Source organism: Schistocerca gregaria, chromosome 6 (genome assembly GCF_023897955.1).
Source record: "Schistocerca gregaria isolate iqSchGreg1 chromosome 6, iqSchGreg1.2, whole genome shotgun sequence".
Lineage (NCBI taxonomy): Eukaryota > Metazoa > Arthropoda > Insecta > Orthoptera > Acrididae > Schistocerca > Schistocerca gregaria.
Window position 1 is genome coordinate 423,145,305 of NC_064925.1, and position 22,762 is coordinate 423,168,066.

General features: G+C 45.1%; 1 protein-coding gene across 1 annotated transcript in view; it reads right to left on the minus strand.

Annotated features, from left to right (window-relative positions):
- LOC126278900 (splicing factor 1-like) overlaps positions 1–18,445 on the minus strand; it is a 78,213-nt gene extending 59,768 nt beyond the window's left edge. The window contains exons 1-2 of the mRNA XM_049979175.1: positions 18,306–18,445; positions 9,528–9,708 (exon numbers count right to left, since the gene is read on the minus strand). Coding sequence (XP_049835132.1) covers positions 9,528–9,708; positions 18,306–18,445 — 321 coding nt within the window. The remainder of the gene's footprint in view (positions 1–9,527; positions 9,709–18,305) is intronic.
- Between the last annotated feature and the right edge of the window lie 4,317 nt (positions 18,446–22,762).

Consider the following 22,762-nt stretch of genomic DNA (forward strand, 5'->3'; position numbering starts at 1 on the left):
AAGTTCTAAGAACGAAATGTGCTTTGGATACATATGAAGGTAATGAGGATGCGGTTCATTCGTGCAAACTCATGTTGATACAAATTGAGATATATCTGATAGTATAAAATGAAATGTACTCTTGGTGGAATGTTAGTAATAAGAAAGTTAAGGGATATTTCCTTGCATTAAACGGTAAAGCAAATTTGGGTCTGTAACCTGCCGTGCCATTTGAAGCTCCAATCACGTTGTACTTAAAAACTTCGAACTTGTGAGTGTTACTGTCATTAGGAGCACTGCTGACGCACTACCACGCATTCTACATTGTAAGTGTGCCTGTAGTAAGTGCTCACCGCTAACCGTTTGCGAATTTGTGTTTGAAGATTAATTTACAGCGTGTCACGTAATTGCTGTTCAGCAACGACCCTATCTTACTTTGATTTAATTAACAGCTTAAGTACCTGTGGGTGAGAGATTTAAGGAACATTTTACGGTGGTGTATGGTCACTGAAAGTAAGTTGATAATAATTTGAGCTTTCTGGAAGATAAAATCGGTGTGCCGGACCTGTAATCGCATATTAGTCCTTTGCCTTCGCTGGAAAGCCATGTGAAGTTCTGAAGGAAGGAGATGAGAGAATGACGGAAACAAAAATGTGGGACGTGTCTTGAGTTGTACTTTGCTAGTTGAGTGGGAGTGCCCTTGGCAGCTGAAAACAAAGGTCCGGGGTTCGAAGCCTGATCGGTAAAAGTTTTTAATCTACCAGTAATTTCCAGATCAGTGCGCACAGCACTACAGAATGGAATTTCGTTCTAGAGTTTGTCATAGTGCCCATTCAGTGTTCCTCCCAACTCTTGGCAACTTCCCAGACTCTTGATAGATTGTTGGGTGTGACATTTTACCACATGTCGGAACGAAGCAAGCAGCAAACTAAAGCACCGCAAACAAACTATCTGATAGTGAGGCTGATAAATCGCTTATGTATATTGGGAACATTAGTGGAGCCATTACTCTTCTTCGGCGAACAATATATTATAATTCTCCATGTTTATAGTATGGATCACCATGGCGTGTTGCAGATGAATGGAATGTATTGCGGACGTAATGGAAAAGATAGAATTCAGCATTGTATCTTTATGTTAAGAATTTTATCTGCCACGTTCAACTTGTATTCAGTTTCCAAAACCTATTTTAGTTTCTTAGGAAATGTGGTCGTATAACGAGAGCAGCGAAAATATCAACAATAGACTAACGTTAGGTTCTCGTGTTTACAACTATGTAAGCTTATGAAAAAGAAGTAACGCTTTATTGCGTAATGTAATTTCTTATTATTTTCTTAAAGAAACTGTGTGGGTTTTTCGTTACCTCGACCTAGTGTTTGCCCTTACAATTGTTAGCCATATCCTAATGTGCTGGTCATCGAAGAGGGGATGCTGAACAAAGTATATATGAGATTTTTACAAGGTCCAGCATTTGCTCTGCAACCAAGGGGTAAGTCCTGAAAACCTTCAGCTGGCTGCTGTCCCCTTTCGTTGCACCTAGTATGTGGTGGTGCTGGTATGACCTGCAGAGCTCCAGTCGAACTGTATCTCACCCCCTCAAGTGGCATCCCACGTCCTCCCCCCTCCCACCACAAACATCCACTTCTCTCTCTTTCTCTCCTTTCTCTCTGTCTCTCTCTCTCTCTCTCTCTTTCTCTCTATGTCTTCCTTTTGTCTGTAGAGGGACTTCACTGCCACACGGCTTAGACAATGTACATACTGTATTGACACATCCTGTACAAATCGAACCAACCACGGAAAACACGTGTGCTGCTGGCGCTGTAGGCTAAAATCTAAAGTGATGCAGAAGTTGGATAGTATCACAATCAACTTAGTTGCATACAGATGTATATAATTACATTAAAGATTTATTTACAATAGCATTTTGTTCAGCGAAAACTACAAAGTGTTTTGTTTTTGTGTCTTGTTAAAAATATATATCTCGAAGATCTGACGAACCCTGAAGGCTTTTTTATGTGTCGCGCGAATTTATCACGTCGCCGGATTCAGTGAATACCAGTTCTACGGCAGTCCATAGTAACAATAAACCTGAAGTTGTATATCTTGTGATTAAATGATTATATTATGAAATAACTGAGTGTATAATAGATTTAATGATGGTCTTTGACATTGTTGATTCAGCCTCTTCTTGCCTATCCAAGAATTCAGTTCTTAGGAAATGAGTTAAGGTTTGTAAAATTTGTCATACAGCTGTGTATCTCTAGTGGAAATATATCCAGTTGATAGCGTTGTAAGAATATTTAATAATATATGGATCGTGCTTACTACCTAGAGTTTTCAGTTTTGGCTGTCGTAACACACTGGACTCGCGTTCGAGAGAACGATGGTTCCAGCCCTCGTCCGGCCATCCAGATTTAGGTTTCGCGTGGTTTCCCTAAATGTTTCCATGCTAATGCTGGGATGGTTACTTTCAAAGGGCACGGCGAATTTCCTTCCCGATCCTTGCCACAATCCGAGCATGTTGTCCGTTTCTTATAACTTCGATGTCGACCGGACGTTAAACCCAATGTTCGTTCCTTTGTTATTGTGGTAATTTTAATCAGTTGATTGCATATTCCTGAGAAGGTCTTTAAATTGTGAGTAGTGGGTTTACAATATTACACCGATATAGACTTACTAAACTATAGTGTGGTGTTTCAAAGAACAGAGTGAGAATTGAATGTTGGAGTGAAATATATATTCCAAATATTTGGAACTAATCACAGGTTATATAAACGTAGAAAACTCTTAATTTGAAGCATAATTGCTATCGCAGAAACCAGAGATTCATCACTGGTTGCTGAATAACGAACAGAATCAACAACTACATTCCAGCTACTTCTGGAATATACAATGGAAAGGAACTTTCCTATCTTGCGATATTATTCCTCAAATGAGACAAACAGTCAAAAGGTTATGTCATTAACCATATGGAGTCATAAAGCATCACATACCTGAAGAAAATGTGGTGGAGATGGGACAACACACAGTTAGTCAATAAACCAGTCTTTATAAATGTCTAATTCATCTAAGAAGGATCCTTTATGCTGCACGACAATGTGTTATTCTCCAAGAGCTGTGCCGTTCTCATCTGTCTTGGGTCGATTCCAATGGGGTGTCCACAATATCACCAAAAGCGCAGCAAAGCAGTGACTTACGATTAACGTGGCAAATTGGAGGCCGTAATCGTCACTAGGCTGAGAAAGTCTTCAGCACTGTCATCAGTTCACCTGTCATGGGACGTAACAACTACGTGTCTGGACGTCTCGTTAACGCGCCACTTGTTAATCAGTGAGCAGCACTGCGGAACACTGGAGATTTTTCATAGACGTGTATCCAGTGCTAAATACAACTACATCGCTACCATTATGAGTCGGCTCCGTCCTCTACAAAGCTGTTAGACAGCTTGTGCTGGAGTGGACGACAGTTGTATGGGGAAACTCCGCCAATTTCCATATCCACAAGCAGCAGACAGTAACAGACCTCACCGTCAAGTAGGTTCTCGATCTCCAACGGTAAAAACCAACGAATCAGCTGCACATTGTCGCATATTTGCTGCGGCTACGAGACCGATTTAAGTATTCTGCACCATCGTTTTACACCAGAACTGGAGGCGCCGGTAATGTCAGTGACTGTGCCGTTAAGCATCGTCACCAGGATTAAGATGGACTACGCGCTGCCTGGAAACAGTATGATGGCTATTCCAGCAGTCGTAACAACAGCAAACGACTAGTGGTGTATAGCATTTTGCTGAACCTGGGCGTGAATCTTGTACAGTGTGACTGTTTTACAAATTTTTTATGTTATTTATGTGGTGCACATTCATATTTGTCTTGGTAACAAATAAAATGCCCTACTGATGTTGTCTGACTTCGTGTAAAGGAAATCATCCAACAGGATCCAAAATGCAACTTTTTCCGTTTCCGAAGGAAGAACAGTTATTAGAAAAATTGTAACGAGCTGTAATAAGGGCAAGTAGGGAAAGCTTAACTATCGCGAAAACTACAAAGTGAAGCCATTTGGTTACCTTTATGCTTGAACTATAGCGTGAAGTCAGTGACGCGAATATCATCCTTAAATTTACGTATAACCTAGCGCTTACTGTCTTACTGCTTTGTCAGTTTTTGACTAATATCATCGTCACTAACGTATTTGAAATATGGTAATGAGAGATTAAAAATAAATAGCCTAGGGTGGAGCATGTTCTGTGTTCAAGATAAACTCATTCTTTCCACATAAGTTCCTATACATTTTTGTTGAATTCGCAGAAGTCGCGGGCCATTAAACGTCAATTTCTGTTTGGATTTTTGGTGAAAAACTTTCTTGTCGATTTTTGTAAACAGTGCGTCGTTATTTTCTGTTCCATTTTAGTTGTTCGCTCGCCGTGAAAGGGAAGAGTGGTGCGGGACTAGACAGTATTACCGTGAACTTTGGCATTTTTCACTTAACGTCTTTAGAGAGATTGTTTGGTTATTGATTTAGAATACTAGATATGTAAGGGTTTTTACTAGGCTAGCCGAGTTTCTCGTAGAAATATGACAACGTATTGTGTTTGGCAGTTGTTGATTTAGTGTTTCAGCGGACAATTGGCACGGTGCTAGAATCTCTGTTGAAAGGAAGACAGCAAGAGTAGAGATTTTTGTGTTGTTTCCCAGTGATTAGAGAAGGGGCTCTACTTCGAAATTTTATTGGTGTGCAGTTTCAGAGTAGCAACCTACATTTTTCTATAATATGACTTGGGTAAGAAAAGGTTGTCTAATGTGACTAGCCTGACACGGCTCAACTAATAGCTCATAAATATCAGAAACGTAAAATGTAATATTCAGCATTTACAAATATGAAAGCAGTTAAAAACCTGTGTATAGACCTAGAAAGCCATCCCTCCCTGAGTAAGTTCTGGATGCTCAGTGTGGAAACACATACGTTTTAGTGTATCAGTGAATGAAATAGTTTATGTACAACTGATTTCGCTAAAATTGAGATATAAGGCACTCGCCATGTAATACACAGTTATATTTACTGACCAAAGCTCTTAGAGAAGCACCTATCAGTAGATACTGCTCTTGGGTTGAGCAGACTTTTAAACGGACTGCTAAGCGCACAGGCTTTCTTAATCTAGGTGGCGTTGTCTGTAGCCTCGAGACAACTTGCGGACATGTTGCGACGATGTAGAATGTGGCAGCCACGACCATTTGCCCTAAGAGAGGGTTGGGTTGTTGAGTTGTTTTGGGGGAAGAGACCAAACAGCGATGTCATCGGTCTTATCGGATTAGGGAAGGACGGGGAAGGAAGTCGACCGTGCCCTTTCAAAGGTACCAGCCCGGCATTGCCCTGGAATGATTTAGGGAAATCACGGAAAACCTAAATCAGGATGGCCGGACGCGGGATTGAACCGTCGTCCTCCCGAAAGGGAGTCCAGTGTGATAATCACTGCGCCACCTCGCTCGGTGCCCTGAGAGAGAGGGAGGTTGCACCAGCCTGTTTTTATATGGATCTGTCTATTTTATACCGAAAAGAATCATCCATACGAAGAAACAAAAGGAAAATCCAAAAAGTGATGCAGAAATTATGCAAACTCGTAAAATCGACGGCAGACGAAACACGTAGTCCCGTTAAGGCACTAAAACAGGCACTAAAATAACGCGCGAGGTTGTGAGCGACGTTGACACTTAGCCAGGAGGTGACCAGAGTGACGCTCATCGGAACATCGCTCCTTTCGAGAAACGTTGCCCTGCTTTAAGCCCGTCCACTTATCATCATTTTAACTTTCAACCTAAGACATCAAGAGGGAAAAAGGAGAAGCTAAGACCAAGAACGAAGTGCTCGGCTTTAGAAGGATATAAAATAGAGATGTAATCCTTCGCCATACTGTTCAATCCGGATACCGAAGAAGCAATGAAGGAAATAAAAGTCAGGTTCACGAGACGGATAAAAGTTTAAGAGAATAGTATAGCATTAATAAGACACGTTGATGACATTTTTATCCTCAATGGAAGTGTAGGAGATTACGTGACGTGCTGCATTGGGTATCAGCACACATGCACTGAGAGTAATCCGAAAACAACGAAAAAATGAGTAGCAGAAACGAAATTAGCTACCATCTCAACATCAAAACAAGGGACCAAGCACCAGACGAAGCGAATTGGTTGTGATACCTTGGGAGCAAAATAACTCATGACGGACCATGCAAGAAGGATATAGGGACTAGACTACAACAGCTAAAAAGGATTTTCCTAGTAAAAAAAAATTACTATAATACAACATAGGTCTTAATATTTCGACGATGTTGCTGAGAATGTAATTTTGGAGTACGGCGCTGAAATGTCGGAAAAATATAAAAGACGAGAAACGAAAAGTTAGAGGTATGGTGATGACTGTCGACCAACTGCTACGCTGAGATGAAACAGTTTGGCCCACGACAGGAATTCGTGCGGGCCGTATTAAACCGGTCACAAGACTGATGGGAAAGAAAAGCGAGAGTGCATCGAGCATCGATGGTCTGTGTTTTTTCGTTAGTCGTTTATATACGGCCCGGTGGATAAAATCGTGAGTTCCAGAACGTTGTTTGCGTTTGAACCTGTTGTTTATAGAGGCCTGGCAACACAAGGAAATTGTACAGAAACACTTGCAGAGAATCAACACTTGGCCCAGCGTTTGGCCGTTGCACCTCACGATGAAAGTATTGTGTGTAAATAGCCGACAAGACTTCCTGTTGTTTGATTACATGGTGGAAGAACAGTTAGTACAAAAGGTTACGTTCATTCATAAGGTATGACTGTAATGGAAAAGTGACATAAAAATAATGGTGAGAATTTCAAAAGTTCGACTTTAATTCACCACCGACGGAATATTTCACGAAAAGGAAGAAGGGCAGCGCTTTCTATCCTGCAGTCGTTATATAAGAGCGGGAACTTCACAGAGTTGCTTATTCATCGGTAGTGGTAGACACAGAGTGGTTTATAAATTCTGCGTTTCTAGAAGAATAAACCAACATGTTGCTTCCTATACATATATCTCTCAAAAATAGCAAGGAGATAAGATTAGTGAATTTCATGTTCATACAGAGGCTCAGTTGTTCTTCTTGAGCCAATTAGTGACTGGAATTAGAACAAGGGAAAGTGACGAAGAAGCCTAAGCATATTTTTAAGACTGTCGAGCAGTTGAGGCTTACGACATTGAGGCTTGAGACGTACGGGAGTCGGAGAAAAATATGGAAACACGAAAAATACACGGTACATTGGAAAGCCCATTAGTGGGTATGAAACCAATTGGCATTAAACCAACTTCTAGTTGTTTCAGGTTGTATAAATACGACTTATGTGTGATTTTCATGGGACTCTTATACTTCCTTTCAGCAAAATAGTGGCAAATTAAAATAACGTTGATGGACGTGGATAGTGACCACGCAACTTTCTCTCCAAAGCTGACCACAAAGGCACTATAATTTTGAGATCTGGTGCCTGTAGTGGCCAGGCGAAATACGACAATTCATCCTCATGCTTACAAAAGCAGTCCTCGACGATGCCAGTTGTGTGAACAACGGCCCAGCATTCTTGGAGCACAGCAGCACGACTGCGGAACAAAAACTGCATCATGGTATGATTAGCGAAATGGTCACACAATCCTTGTTAGTTTGTGTAACCTTGCCGAGTTACCACGAGGCCATTGGAAAAACACGGTATGACTGCCCAAATAATCGCTAATCCTCCACCATGTTTCACTACTGAAGTGTAAACTCGGCCAGAGGCTGGAACCTGTGTGGAGCAAGACTCAACCGCCCAAGTGACTTTCTTCCATTGCTCCTTAGTCCCGGCTTCATGGCTTCGACATCACGGTTTTAGGTTATGGGTACTTGAATTACTGATGAGTGGTTTTGGAATTCCAGATAGCTATGCAAGAAATGAGCGTATGGCACTGTCGGCCGGGAGGCTGCATCCGGGGAAGTTTGGCCTCCGAGTACGAGTATTATTTCAGTAGATGCCACACTAGGCGACTTGGGTGTCGTTGATGAGGATGAATGGTGACGACGACAACAGCACTCAGTCCACGAGTGGAGAAAATCTGTAACCCGCCCGGGAATCATACCGGGCCCGATGCATGGGAAGCTAGCGCCGCAATTCCGTGTTTACGAAGCTCCGTTCGTAATGTTTTCGTGCTGACAGGGTTCGTGTGCTCTACGTTCAGTCCAGCAGTTATTTCGCACCTACCGTCCTCTTACCTGTCTTCAGAATTATCTTCAATGACCGTTCGTCTGTGTTGTGACTTAGCGGATGGTATTTTCCTCTTTCCCCGTATGCTGTGTAAATCTTCGAATGATGCGGCTTGGAACACGAAATACATCTGCTGCGTTGGATAGGGAAGTACCGGTCGTACAAGCACCAACAATTTTCGCACCTTCAGAGTCACTTAGCTGCCACGTAATATAATCACAACTACGAAGAACACTATCCTGAACACGATTGAGACACACAGTCTACTGAAGACATTCCAACCATGTCATTCGCGGTCAAAGGCCACAGCACAACCTCCAGCCTTGGCTTCCATCGGCATTTACACTCAAGGATGCGTTTATGGAGGTTTTCCATATTTTTGTCCGCTACCAGTAGACAGATGTAAGCTAAATAATAATAAAATAAAATAATTTGCAGATAGTGGGACTGGCTTAAATATTATCATTTACACAAAAACCTGCTTACAGTATGTGCAAGTGTCAAAAGCCATCTTCGATCAGCAAATCTAAGAGTTTGTGGAATTATTAACTGGGACTGCCAGTCGAAATACTGTAGTAATTTCTTATAAACATACTCATCATACTTGCCTTGCCACTGTGGTAACACCGGTTCCCTCCAAATCATCGAAGTTAAGCGCTGTCGGGATGGGCTAGCACTTGGATGGATGACCATTCGGTCTGCCGAGAGCCGTTGGCAAGCGGGGTGCACTCAGTCCGTTTGAGGCAAACTGAGAAGCTACTTGATAGTGAAACAGCGGCTCCGGTGTCGTAAACTGACGTACGGCCGGGAGAGAAATGTGATAACCACATGACCCTCCATATACACATCCAGTGACGACTATGGGTTGAAGATGACACGGCGGCCGGTCGGTACCGTTGGACATTCATGGCCTGTTCGTTCGGGGTTCAGTTTAGTTAGTCTACTTATCCAAGAGAGGAAAAGAGTATAATTGTGGACTCCTAAGATCTAACACCTGAGATAATGCGTATATAAGTCTTCTTATCGTTAATCGCTAGGAGTGTGAAAGCTCCAATATTCTGTGACAGTAAACGTTTGTTGTAGCTTTGGATGCCCTCCACTTTCCTACAAAACTGCTACCGTGATAAGCCCCATACTGAGCAAGAATTGTTTAATATGGTTGATTTGTACCCTGGAAAGACAGAACTCACCAGGAATCGTTAACGGACAAGGATGAAACTCCACTGATATTAAGAATGAATTTTACAGCTGAAGTTACTATATGCTAGGATTACTGGCGCTTTTTTTTTAGGTGCACACGTGCGTGTCGGATGCGTAGCAAAGATGTCGAGGAGAAAAGGGATGCGTGGGCTGCGGCAGCGGGGATAATAGCTGGCCACCTGGTGGGGTGCGCGGCGAGTCACAATGTGAAGTTATTGGACGGCGGCTCTGGCTGCCCACGCCGTGGCCGGGCTCGTGATAGGCTACCCCAGCCAGCCACCTGCCCGGAGTAGCGCTGGCGGGAGCAAAAAAGTACTGGTCTCTCCGCGCAGCGCCTGGCCGCTAACAACTCAACCCCGACGTTCTGCTGCTAATCCCCACCGCTGCGACTGTGACGCCAAACCTGAGGGCGCTGCGTGTCCGTTCGGACGAGCCGGCCTGCGATTCTCATGTTTAATGAGGGCGATGCGATGTAATTTCCCTTTGTCGTTCATCAGAGATCGCGTGAACCCCAGGGAGGTTTCTGATACGACTTCTAGCATGCTCCAACTTACATCCGGATGTACCCTTACGTCCGTAAAATTGCAAAAACCGGAAAACGATAATTTTTAATTCTTAAATTTGACCCTCAAAAAGAATTTTATGATGTGAAACCATGCAAGGCGTTCAATATTCTCTGTGTAACATGCGAGACTGGAATACACACTATGTACAAGAGCGAAACATATGAGTAGCAGAGCAAGGACGTTGTGTTAGGTTAGACAGGGTATAAGAGAGGCATGTAATATTTCACCAGTACTGTTTAATCAATACATCGAAGACGCAATGACGGACTTACATGGAAGATTCAGCAGTGAAGCTGAAAATTCAGGGCGAACCGGTATCTGTGATATGTCGGCAACATTGCTATCCTCTGAAACTGGAGAAGAATTACAGGACATATTAAGTGGAATAAACTACTAAAAGTATGCTATTGACTGGGTATAAATCGATGAAAGATGGAAGCAAAGAGAAGTAGCACAAATGAGATTAGGGGCAAATTTGTCAAAATTAGTTGCCGTAAAGCAGATGAAGTGTAGGAGTTCTGCTACCTTTGAAGCAAAATAACATATAACGGGCATATCGAGGACATAAAAATTGGTCAAATGCGATTATAACTCGCATACTGAGAGTTCAATACAAACTTAGTTATGTACTTATGTAGTTCATCAGTCCTGGGAATCGAGAACTTGAACCATTTTTGTCCTTTATAATTATCGAAGCTGGTTAGATATCGATCCAGAGAATTCCAATATCTTATCAAAATTTTTGTAGTGGTTACTCAGACTATCCCGGTCACACAAAAACAAGCGAACAGATTACTTCAGTTTATATGTGTAGAGAGAGAAGATTTAATGAAATATTTTACATTAGCTACTAAAACTGACTACTACTACTTTCATTTTACTCTAGTATTTACACGCAGTAATGTTCGTCTTTTATGCTTCTGAGGGATTGAGAATGCAATGTATGTTAAAATGGCAAAAAGTTGTTGTTACGTGATATAATTATCGCTTAAGAAGTATCAGATATTTTATTTTACTTGTATTGCGAAACATTGATTTTTGCAGAATTTCAGTACAGCTAACTGTTACAGAGAAAACAATTTTGATTTTAACTAAGGTTTACATTTCACAATCGATCGTTTATTACTTTCTGAGTAGAACTCGTTTAACATTAATCAAGCACAGGTGAGTTCAACGTTCTCAGTCAAGATATTCAGATGCACCAAGAACTACACTCCTGGAAATGGAAAAAAGAACACATTGACACCGGTGTGTCAGACCCACCATACTTTCTCCAGACACTGCGAGAGGGCTGTACAAGCAATGATCACACGCACGGCACAGCGGACACACCAGGAACCCCGGTGTTGGCCGTCGAATGGCGCTAGCTGCGCAGCATTTGTGCACCGCCGCCGTCAGTGTCAGCCAGTTTGCCGTGGCATACGGAGCTCCATCGCAGTCTTTAACACTGGTAGCATGCCGCGACAGCGTGGACGTGAACCATATGTGCAGTTGACGGACTTTGAGCGAGGGCGTATAGTGGGCATGTGGGAGGCCGGGTGGACGTATCGCCGAATTGCTCAACACGTGGGGCGTGAGGTCTCCACAGTACATCGATGTTGTCGCCAGTAGTCGGCGGAAGGTGCACGTGCCCGTCGACCTGGGACCGGACCGCAGCGACGCACGGATGCACACCAAGACCGTAGGATCCTACGCAGTGCCGTAGGGGACCGCACCGCCACTTCCCAGCAAATTAGGGACACTGTTGCTCCTGGGGTATCGGCGAGGACCATTCGCAACCGTCTCCATGAAGCTGGGCTACGGTCCCGCACACCGTTAGGCCGTCTTCCGCTCACGCCCCAACATCGTGCAGCCCGCCTCCAGTGGTGTCGTGACAGGCGTGAATGGAGGGACGAATGGAGACGTGTCGTCTTCAGCGATGAGAGTCGCTTCTGCCTTGGTGCCAATGATGGTCGTATGCGTGTTTGGCGCCGTGCAGGTGAGCGCCACAATCAGGACTGCATACGACCGAGGCACACAGGGCCAACACCCGGCATCATGGTGTGAGGAGCGATCTCCTACACTGGCCGTACACCTCTGGTGATCGTCGAGGGGACACTGAATAGTGCACGGTACATCCAAACCGTCATCGAACCCATCGTTCTACCATTCCTAGACCGGCAAGGGAACTTGCTGTTCCAACAGGACAATGCACGTCCGCATGTATCCCGTGCCACCCAACGTGCTCTAGAAGGTGTAAGTCAACTACCCTGGCCAGCAAGATCCCTGGATCTGTCCCCCATTGAGCATGTTTGGGACTGGATGAAGCGTCGTCTCACTCGGTCTGCACGTCCAGCACGAACGCTGGTCCAACTGATTTGCCAGGTGGAAACGGCATGGCAAGCCGTTCCACAGGACTACATCCAGCATCTCTACGATCGTCTCCATGGGAGAATAGCAGCCTGCATTGCTGCGAAAGGTGGATACACACTGTACTAGTGCCGACATTGTGCATGCAATGTTGCCTGTGTCTATGTGCCTGTGGTTCTGTCAGTGTGATCATGTGATGTATCTGACCCCAGGAATGTGTCAATAAAGTTCTCCCTTCCTGGGACAATGAATTCACGGTGTTCTTATTTCAATTTCCAGGAGTGTATTATATTAATCCACAATAAGTAAGCCCATCGTTCTCAGTAACGGTCATTACTTAATAAACTCAACGAACAAAGGCTACTTTGAAAGGTATCCGTGTAATATTCTCTACTAATGTTGACGGATGGATCCTACTGCTAGACTGCCATTCGTTGAAATTCGAATTGTCTATCTCCAACTAGACAAGGAAGACGTGATTTCTGAGAGTATACATTTTCCTTGGGCACTATAAAACACAGCTGAATGTCAAGCTTCACCAGATGTTTTACCGGCTGTTAGTGATGTGTTCGTTGATAATGTACACACGTCAAATAAAGTTTAGCATCACCTCGGTTCTGAGAGTTGCAGAACCTGTACAGAAAATTGGAATAGCGGTCAACATAAACATCATTTCCGACCTTTTCATTGTTGAAGAAAACCACACATTGTGTGTTGTGCCATCATACAGCGAGACCGTCAGAGGTGTTGGTCCTGATTGCTGTACACACAGGTACCTCTAATACCCAATAGCAGGTCCTCTTCCAGTGATGCATGCCTGTATTCGTCGTGGCATACTATCCACAAGTTCATCATGGCACTGTTGGTCCAGATTGTTCTACTCCTCAACGGTGATGCGGGTGGATTCCTCAGAGTGGTGAGTCGTTCCCATAGTCCATAAACAGCCCATTTCAATCGATCCCAGATATGTTCGATAAAGTTCATGTGTGGAGAACATTCTGGCCACTCTAGTCGAGCGACGTCGTTATCCTGAAAGAAGTCATTCACAAGACGTGCACGATGGTCGTGCGAATTGTCGTCCATGAAGACGAATGCCTCGCCAATATGCTGCCAATATTATTGCACTATCGGTCGGAGGATGACATTCACGTATCGCACAGCCGCTAGTCCCCTTCCAGCAGCATACGTCGGCCCCACATAATGCCACCCTGAAACAGCAGTGAGCCTCCACCTTGCTGTACTCACTGGACATTGTGTCTAAGGCGTTCAGCCTGATAGGGTTGCCTCCAAACACATCACCGACGATTGTCTGGTTAAAGGCATATGCGACACTCATCGGTGAAGAGAGTGTGATGCCAATCCTGAGCGGTCCATCTGGCATGTTGTTTGGCCCCTCTGTACCGCGTGGTGTCATGGTTGCAAAGGTGGACCCCGCCATGGACATCGGGTGTGAAGTTGCGCATCAAGCAGCCTATTGCGCAAAGTTTGAGTCGTAACACGACGTTCTGTGGCTGCACGAAAAGCATCATTCAACCTGGTGGCGTTGCTGTCAGGGTTTCTCCGAGCCATAATCCGTAGGTAACGGTCATCCACTGAAGTAGCAGCCCTTGGGCGGCCTAAGCGAGGCATGTGAACGACAGTTCCTGTCTCTATGTATCTCCTCCATGTCCAATCAAGTGGTTCAAGTGGCTCTGAGCACTATGGGACTCAACTGCTGAGGTCACAAGTCCCCTAGAACTTAGTATTACTTAAACCTAACTAACCTAAGGACAACACACACATCCATGCCCGAGGCGGGATTCGAACCTGCGACCGTAGCGATAGCGCGGTTCCCGACTGAAGCGCCAGAACCTCTCGGCCACCAGCAGCCGGCCATGTCCAATCAACATTGCTTTGGTTCACTCCGAGATTCCTGGACACTGCCCTTTTTGAGAGCCCTTCTTTGCACGAAGTACCAATGAGGACGCTATCGAGCAGCGGTATTGACCGTCTAGGCATGGTTGAACTACAGACTACACGAGCCTTATACCTCCTTCCTGGTGCTTTGACTGGGACTGTTCGGCTGTCAGACACCCTCAGTCCAATAGGTGCTGCTCATGTATGGTTCTTTACATCTTTGGCCGGGTTTAGTGACATCTCTGAACAGCCAAATGGCTGTGCCTGTGATATAACATCCACAGTCAACTTATATCTTCAGGAGTTCTGGGAAATAGGGTGACGCAAAACTTTTTTATGCGTACAAAGCTTACCACGATATTTAAACTGTTTTATCGCAGTTAAAAAGAGCCTTTCTTGTATATTCGGTATCGAATATCAGTTTTTAATTACGAACTTCCATAGGTAAAAGTCTAACGTCACAGACCAATTAAATAAATTGAAAAAAAAGGAAAGAACGCCGACGAAGGAACCATAAACCATAATGGTATTTAAAGTAATTCTCATTTATTCTTCAATTTCAGTTGCATATTTTTAATTACATGATACGTTTCGATCTCTCTGGGATACCTTAAAAAATGGTACAAATGGCTCTCAGCACTATGGGACATAACATCTGTGGTCATCAGTCCCCTAGAACTTAGAACTACTTAAACCTAACTAACATAAGGACATCACACACATCCATGCCCGAGGCAGGATTCGAACCTGCGACCGTAGAGGTCGCGCGGATCCAGACTGAAGCGCCTAGAACCGATCGGCCACTTCGGCCGGCAGGAGTACCTTCATATCTAAGTAGCTGCATCAGCAACCCGTCCTGTCTGTGTCAGTCCTCCTATATGACGCTCTGACATACTCGTGATGGGTTGCTGATGCAACTACACTCCTGGAAATTGAAATAAGAACACCGTGAGTTCATTGTCCCAGGAAGGGGAAACTTTATTGACACATTCCTGGGGTCAGATACATCACATGATCACACTGACAGAACCACAGGCACATAGACACAGGCAACAGAGCATGCACAATGTCGGCACTAGTACAGTGTATATCCACCTTTCGCAGCAATGCAGGCTGCTATTCTCCCATGGAGACGATCGTAGAGATGCTGGATGTAGTCCTGTGGAACGGCTTGCCATGCCATTTCCACCTGGCGCCTCAGTTGGACCAGCGTTCGTGATGGACGTGCAGACCGAGTGAGACGACGCTTCATCCAGTCCCAAACATGCTCAATGGGGGACCGATCCGGAGATCTTGCTGGCAGGGCACGTTGGGTGGCACCGGATACATGCGGACGTTCATTGTCCTGTTGGAACAGCAAGTTCCCTTGCCGGTCTAGGAATGGTAGAACGATGGGTTCATTGACGGTTTGCATGTACCGTGCACTATTCAGTGTCCCCTCGACGATCACCAGAGGTGTACGGCCAGTGTAGGAGATTGCTCCCCACACCATGATGCCGGGTGTTGGCCCTGTGTGCCTCGGTCGTATGCAGTCCTGATTGTGGCGCTCACCTGCACGGCGCCAAACACACATGCGACCATCATTGGCACCAAGGCAGAAGCGACTCTCATCGCTGAAGACGACACGTCTCCATTCGTCCCTCCATTCACGCCTGTCGCGACACCACTGGAGGCGGGCTGCACGATGTTGGGGCGTGAGCGGAAGACGGCCTAACGGTGTGCGGGACCGTAGCCCAGCTTCATGGAGACGGTTGCGAATGGTCCTCGCCGATACCCCAGGAGCAACAGTGTCCCTAATTTGCTGGGAAGTGGCGGTGCGGTCCCCTACGGCACTGCGTAGGATCCTACGGTCTTGGCGTGCATCCGTGCGTCGCTGCGGTCCGGTCCCAGGTCGACGGGCACGTGCACCTTCCGCCGACCACTGGCGACAACATCGATGTACTGTGGAGACCTCACGCCCCACGTGTTGAGCAATTCGGTGGTACGTCCACCCGGCCTCCCGCATGCCCACTATACGCCCTCGCTCAAAGTCCGTCAACTGCACATACGGTTCACGTCCACGCTGTCGCGGCATGCTACCAGTGTTAAAGACTGCGATGGAGCTCCGTATGCCACGGCAAACTGGCTGACACTGACGGCGGCGGTGCACAAATGCTGAACAGCTAGCGCCATTCGACGGCCAACACCGCGGTTCCTGGAGTGTCCGCTGTGCCGTGAGTGTGATCATTGCTTGTACAGCCCTCTCGCAGTGTCCGGAGCAAGTATGGTGGGTCTGACACACCGGTGTCAATGTGTTCTTTTTTCCATTTCCAGGAGTGTACTTAAATGTGAAAATGTTCCAGAGAGATCATAAATATAATATAACCCAAAAATATGGAGCTGTGACTGAAACATAAATGAGAATTGTTTTAAGGATGGATGTTCATTAAAAAGAACCACACAACTTAAAAGAAGCACCAGATCCACAAATTTCAAGATACAGCAATGAAATTTTGTACCATGCTTTACATGAACCAAGACGTTTAGTGTTAAGTTCCTCGTATTATTTATATGTAACTTTTATATGGAATTCAAAACTATTGCTATCAAAAAATAATATAAATACATTTTCTTAGAATCTGTTCAGGAAATTTCTACAAAATGACATTTATTGGATTTTCAGAAATAAGTGTACAAAATTCCATAATTCTGTCTTTCATGGATTCTGGGAGAAATGTACATAAGCTTTAAGAAGAATATTTTTCACGAAGTACAGTTTAAAGGTTAAGCTCACGCTTTTTCTGATGTCACCACTTCAGAAGATCTCGGATTTGTACTCAGGGTCTTTTATCCATTCGAGGCTGAGTTTCTGATTTTTTGTTTTTTGCTTTTTTTCCTGTACCACGTCTTCAACTGGCCATTGAGCTGCAGAGAGGCGCCGACCGTGTGGCCGAGCGGTTGTAGGCGTTTGAGTCAGGAACCGCGCGACCGCTACGGTTGCAAGTTCGAATCCTGCCCCGGGTATGGATATGTGCGATGGCTTTGGTTAGTTAGGCTTAAGTAGCTCTACGCTCTAGGGGACTGATGTTAAGTCCGGTAGTGCTCAGAGCCATTTGAACCATTTTCTGCAGAGAGGCGCTGTAAATCTAATTTCATTGAGCGAAATTTCCTACCTTAAAGCCCACTCTGTCTGATACCTTCATACTCCTTACGTTCCCATCATTATATACGAGTATTACAACATAAGAAATAATTCTGATGGCTGTAGAAGATACATATGGTTTTAGGTCACCGTTTCTATAGATGTGAATTTAGAGACTCGTCTCGATTTTGGGTTTTTCCATGAAAACACTTTTTTAGAAGATCAATATCGGCCAGAGATTTTTAAGGGGGGGGGGGGCGATAGATTCCTGGGTGGGGTTTGGAAACCTCTCCTTGTGAATGTAGGGATTGTTATCCCATTCAACCTGTGTATTTCGAAGTGTCAGCTCATAATGTGGTCTCGACAGGGAGATCGCGTCACAAAAAAATGGTTCAAAAGGCTCTGAGAACTATGGGACTTAAAGTTTGAGGTCATCAGTCCCCTAAAACGTGGAACTACTTCAGCCTAACTAACCTAAGGACATCATACGCATCCATGCCCGAAACAGGATTCGAACCTGCGACCGTAGCATTCGCGATCGCGTCACATATTTACGTTTCAGGCACTTCGGATGCGATTTCGTCATGGAAACATTGGACCTTATTGTTACTGAGTTCAAATAAAAAGCAAACAAGGAATTGCAAATCGACATTTTGAGTCATTTATGGAACGCACTCCCTTAAGGAAAGGAAAACCCCATAGCTGTGTTAGGTGTAAGCATCTCGTCCCTCGAAATTTCTAGGAGGCGCAGAGCGTGGTTAGGTTTCCCCGCCACAGGTCGTTCCCCCCCTAGGGCGCTCTGACCATGTCGTGGGCGTGCGCGTGATGGGGAGAGCGGCAGGCGTCGCCGGCGGATGGGAGCCGGTAGAGCGGGAGAGCGCGGATCTACGATAAGGGAGACGGGACGGGCCGCGCGCTGCCGGTCTGGCGGGCCATCAGTCAAACTGTCTGCGGCCGCCGCCGCCGCCCCCGCCGCCGCCGCCCCCGGGGGACAAACTTGCGCACCGCCCCATATCGACCCTCGTCGCACGCAGGCTGCCGCCTCCCTGGCGCGATTCTATTAGCGCGGGAAGCCGGCGACGCATTCTGATACCGGCCGGCCGCACCCGCCGCGGAATACTGAGTCCTCGGCGGCGGTAGAGACAGAGCGCTGACGATGCCAAGGGGTCAGCTGTCCGTCTTGCCACAACATAAAAATTTTCAGAGGTCACTTCTCTGCTCGTTTTGTATTCATGAAAGAGACTGGTGCCATTATATGTGTCTGATTACTTTCCGTAAGCAAAAGCTTTCTCGTCACGGCACCTGCAACTGAGGAGGAAAAAGTCATGGGAGACCGATAATCATGTACACAGAACCGCTCTAGGTATCAAAAAATACCGCATTGTGGAGCTGTCATTTGTACTTACATGTTGTTGTTGTGGTCTTCACTCCAGAGACTGGTTTGATGCAGCTCTTCATGCTACTCTATCCTGTGCAAGCTTCTTCATCTCCCAGTACCTACTGCAACCTACATCCTTCTGAATCTGCTTAGTGTAGTCATCTCTTGGTCTCCCTCTACATTTTTTGCCCTCCACGCTGCCCTCCAATACTAAATTGGTGATCCCTTGATGCCTCAGAATATGTCCCACCAACCGATCCCTTCTTCTATTCAAGTTGTGCCACAAACTCTTCCTCTTCCCAATTCTGTTCAATACCTCATCATTAGTTATGTGATCTACCCATCTAATCTTCCGCATTCTCCTGTAGCACCACATTTTGAAAGCTTTTATTCTCTTTTTGTCTATTTATCGTTCACGTTTCACTTCCATATATTGCTGCAGTCCATACAAATACTTTCAGAAGAGACTCCCTGACAGTTAAATCTGTACTCGATGTTAACAAATTTCTCTTCTTCAGAAACACTTTCCTTGCCATTGACAATCTACATTTTACATGCTCTCTACTTCAACCATCGAGAGTTATTTTGCTCCCCAAATAACAAAACTTATTTACTACTTTAAGCGTCTCATTTCTTAAACAAATTCCCGCCAAATCACCAGATTTAATTCGACTACATACCATTTCCGTCGTTTCGATTTTGTTGATGTTCATCTTCTACCCTCCATTCAAGACACTGTCCATTCCGTTCAACTGCTCATCCAGGTTCTTTGCTGTCTCTGACAGAATTACAATGTTATCGGCCAACGTAAAATTTTTTTCTGTCCAAGGATTTCAATTCCTACTCCGAATTTTTCTTTTGTTTCCTTTCCTGCTTGCTCACTATACATATTGAATAACATCGGAGATAGGCTACAAACCTGTCTCACTCCCTTGTACTTATATGATTCAAGCAAAAATGTATGTCCGACGTGCTTATGGCAGCACAATGGGAATTGACAGACTTTGAACGCGGAATGGTAGTTGCAGCAAGATCAATAGGACATTACCATTTCGGAAATGTTAATAGAACTCAACATTCCAAGATCCAGTGTGCAAACAATGTGCCGATATTACCAACTTTCTGGCATCACCTCTCACAACCGACAACGCAGTGGCCGACGGCCTCACTTAACTACTGAGAGCAGAGGCGTTTGCGAAGAGCTGTCACTTGTAACAGACATGCAACTCGACGTGAAATAACGCAGTAATCAATGTGAGTCTCCGACGAACGTGTTCGTCATTGCAGCGTGGCCAAATTTAGCGTTGATGGGCTATGGAGGAGACGATCGACGCGAGTGCCTTTGCTATTTGCACGACATGGCCTGCAGCGCCTCTACTGGACTGTTTCGGCTGTACCCTAGACAACTAGAAAACTGTGACCTCGTCAGATGAGTCCCGATTTCAGTTTGTCATAGCTGATGGTAGGGTTCGTGTGTGGCGCAGACACTACGAACATGGATCCAAGTTCTCAACTAGACACTGCGCTACTTGGTGGGGGCTAGGTAATTGTGAGGTCTGTGTTTACATGCAATTGACTAGGACATCTGATCCAACTGCATCGATAATTGACTGGGAATGATTATGTTCAGCTATTTGGAGACCATTTGCCGACATTCATTGATTTCATGTTCCCAGATGGCAATGTCCTGTGACTGGGCCAGAACCATTCGTCATTTTGGACAATTCAAAAGAATGCTTTGGCTACCCAGACCGCTCGACGTTTATGGGACGTTTGTGCACAAAACCTTCACCGGCATCACTTTCACAATCACGGACTGCTGTAGAGGCAGCATCGCTCATTATTTCTGCAGGAGGTTTCCAAAGGCTTGTCGAGTCGATGCCACGCCGGGATAAAGGAGGTCCAGTAGGATATTAGGAGGTATCCCAAGACCTTTGTCATCTGGGTGTATATTGATACTTATACACTTAGGCACGTTATGGACTGGACGTCTCCGCCTAATTCATATTCTAGCAATTAATGTGAATAGAAGTTACTCAGAGGACCACCCCATCACCCACCCCTCGCTCGCTTTATTTTTCGTATCGTATATTCGATATACACAACCTGTCCGAAGTGTTCGGTCACATATTAGTGTGCATTAATATGGGGTGTATCCGCAATTGGTCTTTATGGCCCCTTGAATTCTTTAGGGTTCACCCTCAGTGTGGTATCTGCTAGAGCCGAAGCCATAGAAGCAGAGGCCTGGAGTGAAATCGCCATCCTAACTGATCCCAAAGGTATTCCAATGAGTTCCCTTTAGCAATATGGTCTGGCCAGCCCATTTCAGGAATGCTGCCATCCAAAAATTCTTTGCGTCACGGATGCAGCGTTATGACAGAGTACATTGTTATGCCAATACAAGCCCTTATCTCGTGGTCGTGCGGTAGCGTTCTCCTTTCCCACCCCCGGGTTCCCGGGTTCGATTCCGGGCAGGGTGAGGGATTTTCTCTGCCTCGTGATGGCTGGATGTTGTGTGCTGTCCTTAGGTTAGTTAGGTTTAATAGTTTTAAGTTCTAGGGGACTGATGACCTAAGATGTTAAGTCCCATAGTGCTCAGAGCAATTTAAACCTTTTTTTCTGATACAACAGTCATCTTCAATCTTCTCCTGTGCTATTCGCAGTACACAATGCTGCAAAATGAGTTGATAACCGTTTGCATTAATCATTTTCCTAAGCAGAATGAAGGGGACACACCATTGTCTTGAGAAACGTATCTCTATCTTAACAGCACCTTCTCTATACTGAACTGTTGGCGCTATACCGTAGGATATATTGTGACTCATCGCTCCAAATAACTTCTTTCCAATCATCAGCAGTTGAGTAGCATCGCTCTTTACACCACTACAAGCGCCGCTCTGTATTTGCTACAGAAATGTGTGGCTTACTTTGAGCTGGCTGCTCGCTCATCCCCCCCCCCCCCCCCCCCTCCTTTATGCCTCCTTACACACAGTATCTGTGCTAGCTATACTGTTCGTAGCACTTTAAAAGTCACTAGTGATTACTTCCGCCGATTACAAGAGATTTTGTACGAGCGTTTTTCCGCAATGTTCGATGGCTCTTTCCGTCAGTACATGAGGTGTGCCTAGTCATGGTTTAACTATTGTTTGTCCTTGACGTTTGCACTTCACTGTCATTCCTCCAATAGTCAACTTGGGCAGCTGTAGAAGGAATGATGTTGCGGTATCGGCCGCCATTCTGTGGGCCGCACTTCCAAAATTTGCGTGCCACCGGTTATGCCGCCACCTTTACCACAGCTGCAACCGTGACTCAAGGTCGATTCCACGAATGACTACGCGGCTGCCCTCTCCGGAGCTCCAGCGGGAGGTGTACTTAAGTAGAAACAATCATGCACTGACCCATTGTGTGTGTCTATGTGGTCTATAACATTTACATACCACCAAAGTGGCCAGTGCTCATTACCTACTGACAGAATGGGTACATCACGCAAACGAAAATCAAACTTAATAACAAATTTAAAGGAACAAACCATCAGCAAATCACCAGCCACAACAGAGAACCAAGAACACAAGTTCCAGACAAACACAGGATTTCAGAAACGCCCTACAAAGAGTACAGCATCGCACACACTAACATACAGTAACAAAAACGTACACAGGGTGGGAAACATACTGAAGAAACAAGGGCTATAAATATCATTCCGCACAAATAACACAGTACAGAAGAATCTACGACCTAAGAACATCTCTGCAGACAAATTCTCCAAATCTGGAATGTATCAGTTAACCTGCAATTTCTCCCAACACCTCAGAGCCCTAAGAACTGATAGTATACACTGCACTTTTGCAGACCATCTAATACAAGAAAACCAGCACCAAAAACATATGGAGACTGATACGAAGTTCCCCAGGAAAAGCAACAGACTCTATCAAAAACTCGCTATAGAGGGGAACTACCACATACAATAAGTAATTATACAGGAAAAGAGATTCCTGAATGAAAATACACCACCGTGTAACAAAAC